The sequence below is a fragment of the Babylonia areolata genome, chromosome 18 (genome assembly GCF_041734735.1).
Source record: "Babylonia areolata isolate BAREFJ2019XMU chromosome 18, ASM4173473v1, whole genome shotgun sequence".
Lineage (NCBI taxonomy): Eukaryota > Metazoa > Mollusca > Gastropoda > Neogastropoda > Buccinidae > Babylonia > Babylonia areolata.
Genome location: NC_134893.1, coordinates 8,073,799 through 8,090,025, shown reverse-complemented (window position 1 = coordinate 8,090,025; position 16,227 = coordinate 8,073,799). Strand labels below are relative to the sequence as shown.

Here is a 16,227-nt window from a genome sequence, read left to right as displayed (position 1 = left end):
GATAACTGCTCGCGATAGCAGCGTGCGGCCACGTTTGTTTATAGGGTCACAGGGAGAGGGGATTATCGGACCTTTCAACTTTTTAAGATAGCAGTTCTGCAGTTTGGCGGTCCGGCCCAGGTGTTTGTCGGGAAGAAAGGACTGCAACTCGTGCTGGATTTGAAGTAAAATTAGCAGCAGAGCAGCAGCAGCAGCAGTAGTAGTACCAGTAGTGTGTGTGGGAGTGAGGTGGGGGTTTGGGGATGCGTGTGTGTGTGAGCGTGGAGGGGTGTGTGTATGTGTGTGTGTGTTTGTGACTGTATCAAATGGAATTCTCAAAAACGAGGGAGACAAAGAAGGGGAATCTATTAAAATATTCATAGGCTATACAAATGATGCTTCTGAACCCTCCGTCACCGGGAAAACCATTGTCGTACAGTTTCGGCACTGTGAGTTTTACTGTTCCAATCAAATGCGTTAACAAATATGTGAACACACTTAAAGAATAAAACAAAATGACAGTAATAACCTTTTTAAAGCTCGAGCTACCACGGTTCTTCAGGTATGGAATCACAAGTGGCAAGAATGAAAAATGCAATATAAAAACCACCTGCATCACCACGGTACGCCACCGACAAGGTAACTTGTTGTAAGCCAGCATGATTAATCTAGGACACGTTAGGAAAAAAAATCCCGACTCAGTGTAAGTCGAGTTTCTGCGAAGAAATAGTATCCGAATCCTACCGTGATTTTAGACGGACACGACAAGCTAGCTGTTTTGACACAGGTCTATTGACAAGAAAATGTCTGGAAACTGGAGTAATGTTTGCACGTTATGGAAACCGCAAAGCGGTATTGAAAGAGAGGAGGACGGTAAGAAGACGAGATGACTATCCTGTCAGCCCTGGAAAATGGAGAAGGCGACCGATGTGTGCTGGCACAACACAGTTCGCCGAGGGCTTGGTGTCAGTCTTTCAGCCACTTACTCCACACACCTACTGTGTTTGGCCTTGCAAAAACCATATTTTCCGACTTTTTTTGTTCTTTTTCTATATTTTGTTTATGTGGAAGAATAGTACTTGTAGAGTACAGAACACTTGGGAATCGTTTTTAACTGAATTTGTTTAAGTTTTGGCCATTTATGGTCGAAATCTGATCAGACCAGTGAGCATCACTTGAGATTCAGAGAAAACGTTTCTGTGCTTTTTAAGAACGAAGAGCAGCAACAGCAGAAGTGGTAAATATAGATTTTTTTCCCCATTGCCAGAAATTGTTTATTTAAGATAAGATAAGAATAACTTTATTATCTCCAACTAGAGAAATTTGGTCAGGTGCATTATCACAACATAGACAAGTAAACAACATGAGGACCGTAACTGTAAAAGTCAACAACAGCTTTTACGGTGTATAACGAAGACACAAATGTAAAAATATCACATGCACCGTTTCATACATTCATCCACACATTGCAGGCAATAACTAGTATTCTTAATAAAAAAATAAAAAAACAGAAAGAATTAAAAAACATTATTTTGAATATAATTATGATCATAGCCTTCTATATTGCACATTGATTATAATAGATAGATAAGATAAGAATAAAAATAAACTGCATCAAGCGCGGAAAACCACAACCAGATAATCTGCACACACCCGCACCCACCCATCACCCACCCACAGATTACTTGATTAAACAGGAGTAATAAACACATGTTCACAAACACCTGCGTGTCGCCCCCTCGCGAAGCTCCACTACCACCATACACATAAGTTAGTGTTTGGAAGGTACAGGACAGAAAGGGGAACTCCGAAAGCCAATGCCACGCACGGGTTTGAACCTCGGGACTCGGGACTTATCAATAGATGTCCGTTTTCCTGCCACACATCTGCTGTCCGCTTGTTTCCAAACTAACATTGTACGAACTTCATGTCTGCTCCCGAATAATAAGACCAAAATCCGCATAATCAGTATATCCTGTGTGGTGTGGTGTGGTGTGGTGCATGTGTGGTGTGGTGCGGTGTGGTGTGGTGTGGTGAGGTGTGGTGTGGTGTTGTCTCGTGTTGTGCTCTATTGTGTTGTGTTGTGCTGTCCCGGTAACCAGTACAAACATAATAGTATCCTCCTTTACAGATCTGTATTGTATTGTATTGTTTTTTTGTTTTTTGTTTTTTGTCACAACAGGTTTCTCTGTGTGAAATTCGGACTGCTTTCTCCCCGGAGAGAAAGCGTAGCCACTGTGCACCACCATTCATCATTGTTTTCGTTTTTCTTTCTGCAACTATTTTTTTAAACTACCACAGAGTCAGCGGAGCTTACTTCAGGATGTTGCCGTCGGTACTCTCACGTGAATTAAGTGCATGCTGCGCACGAAACCGGTTTATCGGTTCATCCGGATGACTAGTACCATGCCCACCACTCAAGGTCTAGGGGAGTGGGGAGCAAAAGTGTAGCTCCATATATATGTGAAGGCGACTCGAACCCGTGGACGTTGACTTCCCAGTCGGGCGTATTACAACCGGGCCACCGCTCAACCTAAAATGCACGGGGTTCAACTCGGCTCCTAAATGTTGAGGAGCTGGAGAGCAGGGCACTTCTCCTTCCTCACGGGTCTACATTTATGCGATATAAAAATCCTGCTTGTTTTCCTTTCTCTAGGGCTTCTCTATCCTTCATCCATTTTTCATGAAGCGAACGGATGTGAACTTTACGATTTTTTGGACATGCTTATCTTTTGAAAGAAATTGTCGTGAGAGAGAGAGAGAGAGAGAGAGAGAGAGAGAGAGACAGAGAGAGAGACAGAGACAGAGACAGAGACAGAGAGTCACAGATAGACACAGGGAGGGACAGAGAGGTCAGGCGATCTGCTCTACACTAAACTGTACATTGTTCATGTCTAATTTGGAAATGAGATAAGAAAGAGATGGAAAGACATAGACAGACACAGAGAGACAGGGAGAGAGACACAGAGGGAGAGAGAGAGAGCGAGAGAGAGAGAGAACAAAACAGTCAAGGCCCAAAGTGGTGTTCACTCTCACTATCAGCCCACAGCCTCAAATCTCTGCCGTTCTCCCGTAAATCCCCTGCACTTCCACCTCCCCCACCATCCCCCCCGGTGTAAAAATAAAAAATAAAAAAGGGGGGAGGGGGGAGGGGCGAGGTCAACTTTTTAATCAGCTTCACCGTGCCAAGTCAGGGGGACTTGTCGTATTGGTTGTTTGTGCTAAAGGAATGCGAACACTGTGCGTCAGTTTGCCTTTGCGAGTCAATCTGTGTGTTGGAGGAGGTGGGGGAGGAGGGGGAGAAGGACCGGTTTTGGGGGTGTGGGTGGTGCGGAGGAGATGAGGAGTCGGGGGCAGGGGGGCTGGGGGGTGGGGGGTGGGGGGTTCTGGGGGTCGAGTCTGTTTGTGCTGTGTCGTCGGACAGTTGACTTCTAATCGTCGGGAGGCTTTCTTACGTCTTCTCCCGCTTTTCCAACTTGTTCGCCGACAACTTGTGTGCGCACGCACACACGCACATATACACATACAAACAGAGACAGAGAGAGAGACAGAGGCTGACAGACAGACAGGCAGAGTGGGAGAGAGAAAAAGATACACACAGAGAGAGAAAAAAAAAAAGCAAGGGAGAGAGAATTACAAAAAGAGAGAGAAAGAAACATAGACCGAGAGAGAGTGACAGGCAGACAGACAGACAGGCAAACAGACAGACAAGCAGAGACAGAAGTAGACACACAGGCAGGCGGAAAGATCTCTAACACGGAGAGGATGGAGAAAAGTGATTCAGAGTGACAAATACAGTCACATAGACACAGACACAGAAATGAGCATGGTGATAGGGAGATAAAGACAGCGATACGGACATACAGTGAGAACAGATAAAGTACAAAGAATGAGAAAGAGATAAAGTGAGTGAGACAGAGACTGACAGAAAAGAGAAAGGATAAAAAGTGACAGACAGAAATGAAAAAAAAAAGTAGAGACAGAGAAAGTGAGACAGGCAGAAAGACAGATAGATAGACAGACATGTACTGACACACACAGGCTGAACCCCAAAACATGAGAGAAAAAAGAACAGTATGAAGATATTCACACACGTGCACGCACACAAAATATATTCACTATCATACATGCATCATCATCATCATCGTCGTCGTCGTGGTGAAACAAAATAATCATTAAAAGAGAACAAAAACGAGAATGGAGACAGAAAGAAATAAAGAAAGAAACACACACACACACACACACACACACACACACACACATCCCGCACACACACACACACACACACACACACACAAAACAAAAAAAAACAAAAACACAGCACACACACACACACACACAATCCCCCCCACGCATACACACAAAATCCCGCCCCTTCGCCCCCTCCCCCCTTCCCCCCACCTCCCACACACACACACACACACACACACAATCCCGCACACACAAAACCGGCAAACACCGAGCCTGAGGTCCAAGGTCCACTGAGGACTGGGAGAGAGTGAGGTAACGACTTACCTGACAGGTACAGGTGATGCACGGATCGTCAGTGATGTTGGGAATGTGCACCTCCTCCCCCTCCTTCTCACACCTCGTCACGGACCCTGCGGAACGAAACGCACGTACACAACTCATGTTTTAACAGACAACTTTGTGAAGACAAGCAGTCAGAAAAGAGGGTGTGTGAGACTTGATGAGAGCGAGAAAGGCTGGAGTGGGGTTTGTTAGGGAGATGGGTATGGGGGGTGGGGGGGGTGCAGGAGGGGGAGCTAGGGGGGTGTAGCAGAACAAGACGACAAAGAATACGGAGAGAGCGAGAGAGAGAATGAGTCAGACAGACCGACCGACAGACAGGCAGAAAAAGACACAGAGACATACATACAGACAGACCGACCGACAGACACACAGACAGAGACAAGCAGAGAGAGTAGGACAGAAAGATACGTAACCCTCACGCGGCACATTGACACAAGCACGCAAACAGCCGAATCTCAGGAGCTTATTTATAATTTTACATGACTTCTGAGTTTGTTCATTTATCCGTTTAGAATCTGTAATGAACTCCGTCAATATGCCCAGATAGTGCATATGTAGAGCCTTTCTCAGATTTTGTCCTATACTGCCAATTGATGATCACATATGTCCTGGTGTGCCTATCCACATTGTGTGTGGGTTTTTTTTGTTTGTTTGTTTTTTTGTTGATGCTGTTGTTGTTTATTTAAACCAAATCAATTCTGTTCTTAAATGAGATTTTGTGTCCGTTTTGCAAAGGCGAAATTTTTGCTTTTTTTTCTTTTTTTTCAAATCTCCAGCTGGGTCTCGCTGTTATTACTATTACTGTTTTTCATGTATCGTATTAAAAGTGCAACGTAAAACGGATTTTGAATGAATCTGCTGTTAAGTCAGAAACGGTATAGTGTACACACACACACACACACACACACACACACACACACACACACACACACACACACATATATATATATATATATATATATATATATATATTCAAACCACAACTTTTTCAATGGTTATACTGGCTTCCTCTAGAGCATCCACTAAAGTACAAGACCCGCGTCTCTGCTTTCATGAAATTTCTGGAACGCACCTCCGTACATTTCCAACTTTTAAACAATTTTGTCCTTCATTCCTTCAATCTCTCTGCTCTTCCGCGAATGAAAGAATCTCTTGTTTCCAAATTCAAAAGAGACAAACACGGCGGGAAAGCTTTTAATTCGTCAGCTGTGCAACGCTGGGTTTCACTGTCTTTTTCCAGTACGTCACAGTCTCTCACTCATATCACTCTAAAACAAATTTATAATCAAGCAGTTTCTATATAATTTTATGGCACTCCATTCCATACTCCTATGGACCCCACATCTACTACTTCTATGTGTGTTTGTGCGTGTATGTGTGTGTACGTGGGCATATGTGTGTGTGTGTGTGTGTGTGTGTGTGTGTGTGTGTGTGTGTGTGTGTGTGAGACGTGTTGTTCTAAAGCGCTCTGGGAAAGCGGAAAGTGCTAAAAATTATATTTTTTTAACGTGTATTATTACTATCATTATTTCTTCTTGTTCTTCTTCTTCTATTCATCATTGTCATTACTATCATTCAAAGAATAACGGCTGACTTGTGACTGACTCCCTTAATTCTCAGTCACAACACTTTCCAAACCAGACACTGCAGTAACAACATCGGTCAGCCAGTCATGCTTCAAAGGAACTGACTCCATTTACGGATTCGTTCGCCCCACGCCGTCACGTGATAACTGATTAGCATATTGACGCGTTTCCGTATCCTTCGGGGCAGACGCTAAACCTTGCCATTTATCAACAGCGTCATCAAACTTTGTGTTAAATAAACGTCAGCTGTCTGGTGACGGACGAGAATCGCAGGACCTCTTCTCAAGTTGGCCCCCAGGGTGAAATCTGAGAGAGCGGCAGAAACGTAAAGCACAGTCATGGAGTATCCGATCCCTAGCGGTGGATGTTGGGTCTGTGACTGACTGTTAATGTTACTGGGCTGTGTGTGAGAAGCGAGGACGATAAAGAGACGACGTTTCTGATGTGTTTTGTGGTCTCTGCATTTTTCTTTTCTTTCTTTCTTTCTGTTTTCCTTCCTTCAGCATTTTTATCTTCTATGTGACTCATTCACCCTTCCTCTCCCCCTCTCGCTTCAAGATGAGAAAGAAGGGAGGAAGGGGGAGAGATACATCATATATAATTATATACATATGTGAAAGAGAAAGACAGACAGACAGACACAAGAAGAAGAAAGGCAGAAACATGGGAAAGAGAGAGAGAGAGAGAGAGAGAGAGAGAGAGAGAGGAGCACAAGGGGAAAAAAGGGGGTGGGGTGGAGGGAGGGAGATTATGGCTATAGATTATCCCCTCGCCATGCAGACTAGGCCATTAATCGTTGGGGACATGAAGGAGGGACAAACGCCAGCGGACATTTAGTGACCAGCCCTCAGTCGCCATACGGATCAAGCCAATCGTGCGCCATAGACAGCCGAGTTCATGAAACAAGAGTGGGTCACATGGTTTTCTGTGGTTCACATGTACTATCTTGTGACCGATTTTGTATATTACGTGGGTGGACTTGTGGTTTCATAAGACAAATATAAGTAAATGTAAATAAATAATAAAGAAGAGAACGAAGAGTAGCGGAATGGAAAGAAATAGTAGAACATTATTCGTGGGGGTGCGGCATGAAAGAGTGGATGATGTGGTAAATGGTGGGGGTTGGAAATGGAGGTTGATGATGATACCATGATGATCGGGTATAGAACATGGATGGGGGACGGGGGGGGTGGGGGGGGGCGCAGAGTGGGGGGCGGTAAGGAATGGGGGAGAGGGAAGGGGATGGCAATAAGAAAATGATAACGATAAGACAACAGACGTTTTTGCGGCGATGTTTGGTTTGATTTAAAAAAATAGAAAGAAGTATGTTACTTTGATATTACATTTTCTCCCTTTATACTATCCTTTTAATTGGCAAAAATGATTGCAATAATTCTTTTCTTTCCTTCTCTCTTCATTTTGTTTAATTGTTTGTTGATGTTTTTTGGATGCTGCTGATGTTGTTTTTCTCGGATTTGTTCTATTGTTCTCTTTTTTTTCTTGGTTTACATACCCTTTAACTGTTCAACAGACATGCACACACATTGTAAATTCAACCAAAGACTAAAGAGCAATTATTAAGCTTAAAACTTATAATGTGCACACAACGTTGCACTTTCCAATTAAAAATTACGGCTGATGAACAATAGTTCTTCATAACAGCAAATGAAGAAGTAAAGCTAACAAAATGTTCTTCTTATTTTTTATCTTGATCTTCTCCTTCTTCTTTTTCTTCTTCTTCTTTATTCTGACCCACTGTCTTTTCATCCATTCTTCTTCTTCTTCTTCTCGGTCCTTGCCCACTCAGCCACTCCTCCCCCATCCACTCCCACCCCTTCACGCCAGCCCACTGCTTGCGGCGGTCTGTCCACGCCACAGCGAACGGCCAGACGACTCCTCTCTCCTAAGGGCCTCGTCACACGGCCTGTCAGACAGAGGTGCCACTTCGCCTGTTCGTCAGCCGCCTTCAGTCAGCCGTGCAGACAGTTAACTGACCACCGCGCTTGTCCGTCTCGGGTCCCCGCGATCCCGGCGTGCCAGGCTGGCCCCTGTCCACCAGGCCGGGATTAAGCAGTTCCTTGTTGTTGCTGCTAAAGCCCCACAAAGCCGCGAGCCAGACGACAAGAGGCTATAAGCAATGGGTCGGTGAGCGGGGCTGGAGGCGAACCCTCACTCTAGATTTGTCTCCCTGAGTTAGAACTGCCTCCCCAACTACCCCTCACCCCCAACATCTTCATGCCCTGTTTTGCTATTTCAGGGTATTTTCAACGATACCGCGGACATGTGCGCGCACGCTCACACACTATCATAATCACTGTCACTATTTCCATCACCGCAAAAATTACTTCACCAAAAATGGATACAGAACAGAACGGCGGTCAAGGTATGAAGAAAAGTATGATTTGCTCATGACGAAGTTTGAGAAACGACACGGACAGAAGAGGAACGTTTACTTTGGGTACCACTTGTCGATTCCCAATTTGAGCTATCATCACCAAGACAGGTGTATTTCCAATATTTGGGGAACCAGGAATCAGGAGTGGTTAGAAAGATTGGCACCGGTGTATCACGCACCGCGCCGATTGGGGACAGCACGCGAAGTTCATGCAGACAAGACCGAATTGATTCGTGTTATACAAGTATAAAATTCTATGCAGAGGTAGATTAAAAAAAAAAAAAAAAAAGTATGGAAAACTGACTTCAGAAAACCATTACTACTCCAACCCTTGTCCAACCTGAACTCGAATCAGACACACGCCCAAACTAAAATTTGTTCGTGCATCACCCACAGCCAGAAAGATTCCTCTTTGAAGAGAAGCAGTTTGTGCACACACTGACGCCATGCAAATAAAGGCGAAGTTTACGGAGCAGTAAGGAGGGAGGGGGTCGTCGCCTTTGAACGTTCCCCAACATCTTCCAGTGGTTTTTAATTTGTTTTGATTAAAACAAATTCTAAAAGTCAGCCAAGTTCGAATGAACATTCCAGCTTATTTTGAAGTTTATGAGACACACAGAGTGAGAGAGGGAGAGAGATAGATAGATAGAGAGATAGAGAGAGAGAGAGAGAGAGAGAGTGTGTGTTTACATATGCGTAGATGGTTAACCAATTAACTGATTAAACTGAGGGTCTTGTGAAGTGTTTCAAAAATCTAACCACAGGCGAGGCGGGGGCCGAAGACGATGGGGAGGCACTGTGTTCCTCTAACACCGACTGCACTCCGTCAAGACCTTGTCTTACTTTACAGTGGATGGCTGTGACGCTTCCTGTAGACTGTCACAGTGGACTGAGCTGTCGCTGGGACCGTGGCTCCGAGCAGACTGGGAACAGGTCACCTCCCCTCCCCCTCCCTTTTGTCCCCCTCCACCGCCCCGCTCCCTCCCCACCGCCTCCGTCTGTTATCAAGATGTGTATTTCCCTGACAGCAGATTAGTCATGTAAAGGTGAATAGTGTTCGGATGAAAGTCGCGATAACGATACAGATTTTATGATAAATATACAAAAGGAAAAAAAAAAAGGAAGGGAGCCGGGGGAAACAGGAAAACAAGTAACAAGACTAATACCAGAACAGCAGGTATTCATCCACCCCCATGCCCCCCACACCCGCCCCCCCAATATTCGAAGACAGGCAATGCTGTTACTTCCATTTCTTTTCTTTCTTTCTTTCTTTTTTCCTTCTTCGCCTGTGAAAACTGTTAATACCCAAATGCTCATAATGGAAAAAAAAAGTGTTTCTTTCATGTAGCTGGATGGATGGTTGCGGAAACTAGAACTTACGAGCACCTTTGTTCTGGTCAGGTGTAACAGCTTTCCGCGGTACTTATCACAGGGCTTCAGAGAAACAAGCATCATCTGTTGGCCTTGAGGTAACGCGTCCGTCTAGGAAGCGAGAGAATATGAGCGCACTGGTTCGAATCCCGGCACAGTCACCAGTATTTTCTCCCTCTCCGCTAGACAAGTGGTCGTCCGGACGCTAGTCATTCGGATGAGGCGATAAACCGAGGTCCCGTGTGCAGCATGCATTTAGCGCACGCAAAAGAACCCACGGCTAAAAAAAGGGTTGGCCCTGGCAAAATTATGTAGAAAAATTCACAACGATTGGAAAACAAATGAAATTGCAGGCAGGAAAAAATTCCAAAATGGGTGGCGCTGTCAGTGTAGCGACGCGCTCTCCCTGGGGAGAGCAGCCCGAAATTCACACAGAGAAATCTGTTGTGACAAAAGAGTAATACAATACAATACAATATAATACAATACAAATCCTTACTATCTTTGTCTACGCTTCTTCTGCGCTAGGCTCCCAAGCACTTGCACTTACTTAGACGATTCATAGTTTACTGCTGCTTTTCTCCGCCATTTGGGCAGCCGCTCTCCGTTGATCTTTTCTCGCTTTTCTTGAATAATGTTTTAATTAAAACAATTAAACAAAATAAGAATAACAATTTGATAAAAAAAATTTTAAAAAAAAACCGTTCAAGCTAAACTGAAGTGTTCAGGTGGTTACAAAATTAACACCGATTATTTTCCGTGCATGCATTTATTTGTGTGAGTGTGTGTGTGTGTGTGTGTGTGTGTGTGTGTGTGTGTGCGTGCGTGCGCGCGCGCTCTCGTTCTACCTTTTTCTCTCTTTACTCTCACATATTCTTGTTGGACTTGTATATCATCGTTGTATACTGTAGCCACTGATAAGAACGAAAACGCTACCCACAATCTGTCACCACCGCACCCACTCCTACACGCCCACCCCTCTGGCCAGCCTACCCCCCTGGCCTCCACACATGCACACACTCCTCTGCCATCTTGCTGGCTGCCCCTCTTCATGCTCACATCACTACCTCCTCTCACAGCTGTTTGTTGATGTTGAAATTGATATCAGGGGGAAAGAAACATTCATTCAATGGTTGTTTTTTTTTGTCTTGTTTGCTTTTTTCAAACAATGAGACAATGGCAAGTTTTGTGAATTCGCATACATCACAGAAATTAATGATTTCGCGAAGAGAGAGCGAGAGAGAGAGAGAGAGAGAGCGCGATAGGAATAGTCAAGTGACGCAATATCCGGCCATAACTGGCTGATTTAAGTTTCTGTTCCCTTTAATGGGCGTACTGCGCGCGCCGACTTCTTTATTCTTTCCTTTTTCTCGTATGCTGCAACCCTCACGTTAATTCGTGTCCGCGAGTGGGTTTTAATTTGTATGAGCGTTTTTATTCCACCAAGTAGGCAGCAATACCCCTTTTTTTGTCTAGCTGGGGGGAACGCATGCTGGTTATATTCGTGTTTCTATCGCACACCGATCCTGACACAGAGTTCCGGATCTTCAACGTGCGTATTAGCTCTTCTGCATTTGTATATACACACGAAGAGGACCTATACACAAAAGCGGTTCGACCTAGGAGATCGGGGAAAAAAATCAATCTAAACGCACCAATGATGCGCTGATACCGCGGTCGATCCCAGGACCCTGGAATTATACTCTAACCCTCAGCTGTTATTGCACCCGTCTATAACCCATACCCGCTACACCCATATGCATGCCACGAAAACATAGAGCAAGAATATGATAACGAACATCACGACAACTTGCTGAGGTTATTCGGAAATCATAATTTGGCTGTAACGAGGAAAATATGGAGATTTTCGCTAATTAGTCGAGAGAGTGCCGAACGCGTGCACGCGCGCTATGCGTTCATCGCCAGTCGACCAGCAGAGAACACGCCTGTCTGATAGCTTAAGCTTCGTGGCGCCGACACCGCTGCATGCGGCGACTGTTTGACCGGCAGCTGCTGACGGAAATCGTGCACATGGAAACGAAAACGTGAAGAAAATATAGAGAGAGATGGAGAGGGAGAGAAAGAGAGAGAGAGAGGCAGAGAGGGAGAGAGAGAGTTACCCTTGTAGAAGGCCTGAACTGAGAGAGAGAGAGAGAGAGAGAGAGAGAGAGAGAGAGAGAGAGACAGAGAGAGGGAGAGAGAGAGAGAAAGAGAGAAAGAGAGATAGGAAGAAGCAAGAAAGTAGACAATACATACACACAATACAATGCACAAACTTTATGGTCTATACTTGGTACAGAGATTTTCTTTTTGGCAGCAGACACGACAGACAGACATCATGACTGACAAGCAGACAGACGTGTGGAAGGAGGCTCGCAGAATTAGAAATATGTAGTCACAGAGAGAGAGAGAGAGAGAGAGAGAGAGAGAGAGAGAGAGAGAGAGAGAGAGAGAGGATGAGGCAAAGAAAATAGACACGACAGACAGACATGATGACTGACAAGCAGACAGACGTGTGGAAGGAGGCTAGCAGAATTAGAAATATGTAGTCAGATATATATATATATATATATATATAGAGAGAGAGAGAGAGAGAGACAGACAGAGAGAGAGACAGACAGACAGACAGACAGAGAGACAGAGAGAGGGTGAAGTAAAGAAAATAAGACAGACAGACATCATGACTGACAAGCAGACAGACGTGTGGAAGGAGGCTCGCAGACTTAGAAATATGTAGTCACAGAGAGAGAGAGAGAGAGAGAGAGAGAGAGAGAGAGAGAGGGGGGGTGGGGGGGGGGGAGGGAGGAATGAAAGAAGAAAACAGACATGGAGTATTTATTGTAACTGCCTGTCAGTGTCACAAACCCAAGATGGGCAAGGAAGAGCGATGGTCAAGCACTACCGTGGGTTTCACTCAATAATAGACACACGGGGGCGTAAATAGCAAAAGAAATGAAACTTTATTTAAATCAACCATACTGCAGACAAAATGAGACAATGTAACGTAACCTGCAATATGAACATAAAGAGAGAAAAGGTAAAATAAAGAGGGACAAAGTAAACGATCAATACGGATACAGCAAGGTGAGGAATAGGAAAGAATTTTCTTTAAAAAAAAAACAACAACACCCTGTCACCACCAGAGCCCGGTTCGCACAACTTATAAACTTTCATACACGCACATTCTTACCTTCCTAAAGTTCACAATCACCAGCTACACGCGCATCTCAGATACTACACCCGACAAAACATCAAATACAACACGCACAAGACAAAAATATCCAGTCGCTCCTGCAGCATTGCCTATGAAACTGAAAGAAATGTGCCTGATCGTAAACTATTGCGTTGCATTCATTCACTTTGAAAAGGGTCTTTAATTCAGTCTCAAGAAAGCTTTCATGGTCGACTCTCATTAAAAATGGTATTAGAATGAATACGCTTATACAGTTGTTGTATCAAGTGTACGAACATGATGTCAATGCTATTATACCAAGTGGTGCTAGATATTATATGAGTATATTAGATGAGTATATGTGCGAACTGGATGTATGCAGGGGAACAAACAGATTGATTTATTCTCTTTGTTTATCGATAAATTAGCCATATGAATTATTGGAAGTGGTATATACGATAGCTTAACCAACAAGCCACACTGAGCCTCATTTGAAGGGTTATCAAATTTTTATATGAATTTGTAAAAGCATATCAAAAGGACATAGTTTTATGATCGGTTAACCAGAACAAAGTTATGTTTGTATATGCATGTAGAAAGATTATATGCTTAATATAAGAATTAGTAATCCCTTTTAATAAATTCATGGCACTGATTAGACTATCGATCGATATATCTCTCTGTCTCTGTGTGTGTGTGTGTGTGTGTGTGTGTGTATGTGTGTGTGTGTGCGTGCGTGCGTGCGTGTTTGTGTGTGTGTGTGTGTGTGTGTGTGTATGTGTGTGTGTGTGTGTGAACTATTGTGTGATGTTATACAAGTTTTATAATGCCCCCTACCACACCGACCTCCCAGTCCCCGAATTGTGGTCCTTGGCCTAAGTTCAATAGAACATTTTCTTTCGCTCATTCTCTCTCTCTCTCTCTCTCTCTCTCTCTCTCTCTCTCTCTCTGCCCCCCCTCCCCCACTCTATCTGTCTCTGTCTCCATCTGACTCTCTGTCTGTCTCTGTCTCCCTCCCTCTCTCTTTCTTTTCACACACTCAAATGAACACACACACACACACACACACACACACACACACACACACACACACACACACGCACGCACGCGCGCGCACAAGCGAACGAAAAAGAAAGAAAGAGAGAGAGAGACAGCAATATAAAGGAGACATTCACAGAGACAAACAGAGAAAGAGCACCACAGCATGCATCGCTCTCCGTGCAATCCGATAGGCCCCCGCTATTCAATGGGACCACCACCAGAGTGCTGGTGGAGGAGAGAAGGAACACACACTCGCTGTGGTGGAAGTGCTGTAACCCGAGCACGTTTATTCAAGGGGGTGCAGAAACCACTTTGGCATGAATGTGAACGGTTCCGTTGAAAAAAAAAAAAGTAAAGTAAAGAAAAAGGAAATCAAGATCGTCAGTGTAAAAACTCAATTAACTGAACGGGCGTTTTATTTCTTCTTTTTTTTATATATATATTTCTTCTTTTTTTTAATATTTCTTTTTGTACTTCCACTCTTCCCTCCTTCACCCGTTCCCTCTCTCCCTCCTTCCTTCCGTTGTATCCCCCACTCCCCACCCCCTCCTCTCTCTCTGTTTATGTGTGTGTGTGTGTGTGTGTGTGTGTGTGTGTGTGTGTGTGTGTGCTTCTCTGTGTTTGTGTGTATATGTGTGTATGTGTGCGTGTGTTTCTCTCTCTGTCTCTGTGTGTTTTGATGGGAAAATCAAGGCAAAAAATACGTGTCAGCTTCCACAAAAACTTACATATGCAAGTGAATGAAAACTGACAAATTGTTTTATTCTAAATACTTTCTCTCTAAATGGCGAAGAAATGTTTAAGAAAAAAAAATATGACAGTTATTGAATGAATTTGATAACAAAAGTGAAAACTGAAAAAATCACATTCTTTAGAAATGAAATATGCAGAATTCTATTTTCAGAAATTATATGGACATAATGATATTGATAATCATAACCCACATAAAACAGACAGAAAAGAACAGGCCAGTTGAATGACTGTGCAATGTTGATGCGCTTATAACACGTCTTTCGGTACTTTACTTCAGAGAACTGTGTATCGATATCCTAAGTATACCATATCTTAATCGACTTTAATGAATACAAATGTTCTATCTGTGCCTTTGTTCTATTTTCAGAAATCATATTCACATGATTATATTGATAATCATAACCCATATAAAACACAGAAAAGAAAAGGCCAGTGGAATGACTGCAATATTGATGCGCTTATAACACGTCTTTCGTACTTCAGAGAACTGTGTATCGATATCCTAAGTATACCATATCTTAATCGACTTTAATGAATACAAATGGTCTATCTGCGCCTTTGTAAAAACAAAATGGATATATTTATATTAAAGGGAGACGTTTTCCACAAATCCTGAAAAAAATATCACAAAGGTCTTGTTTCCTAATGTTTTTGGTACATGTGAGCTGTGCCCTTGAAGGGTGGAAGATACAGTTACAGAGTGAAAAGGTCATGGACAAAGTGTTCGTTCAAGGAATCAAGAGCACCGTCACTGTTGATAATACACTGTTCATTCAGCACTGTAAAAGAACATTATCAAGACACTGTTCCTTCAGAAATCAAGACCTATATCAGTATCTGTCAGTGAACGAAACCGGACACGCCTCAATACGGACAAAATCCAACACAGGCCATATGCCACCCACTGGCTCCCCTCCCCTACCCACATGCCGAGAATCATGTCAGCCACACCTCAAACCCTCCGCTCTTTCACGCCTGTCTGGGCCGTGAAAGCCGCCACAACCGAAGAAGCGACCCAGGTCGTTTGGTGATCGTTATGGCCGGCTTCGGCGCGGTAGTTTCCCGATCGTTATAGCCTATAACATGATTCCCCACTCCCACCCCCACCCCCACCCCCAGATCCCCAAACCGACAGACAGCCCGTGACAAAGCAGCAAATTGCCGTGGACGGGTAGGCCTGGGGTAGATCTGAGCCCCTGCACTGACAGTTGACAGATTCTCGGTCCGGAGCTAATTACTGCCCGCCCTGTGCACGATACCTCATCACGCTCACCTCCTTGTAGCCCCCGTTGCCCCCCCCCCCTACCCCTCTGCCCCCCTCCGAAAAACCCCTGGACCCACAGTGGCTGGCAAGACACCCAGCACCGCTCCCACCCGTGGCTTAAGTCACCCAGATC

At 44.2% G+C, this 16,227-nt stretch overlaps 1 protein-coding gene across 1 annotated transcript in view; it reads right to left on the bottom strand.

Annotated features, from left to right (window-relative positions):
* Positions 1-16,227, bottom strand: part of LOC143293167 (BMP-binding endothelial regulator protein-like) — a 139,958-nt gene that overhangs the window by 70,529 nt on the left and 53,202 nt on the right. Inside the window, exon 3 of the mRNA XM_076604092.1 lies at positions 4,495-4,580. Within this exon, the coding sequence (XP_076460207.1) occupies positions 4,495-4,580 (86 nt within the window). The remainder of the gene's footprint in view (positions 1-4,494; positions 4,581-16,227) is intronic.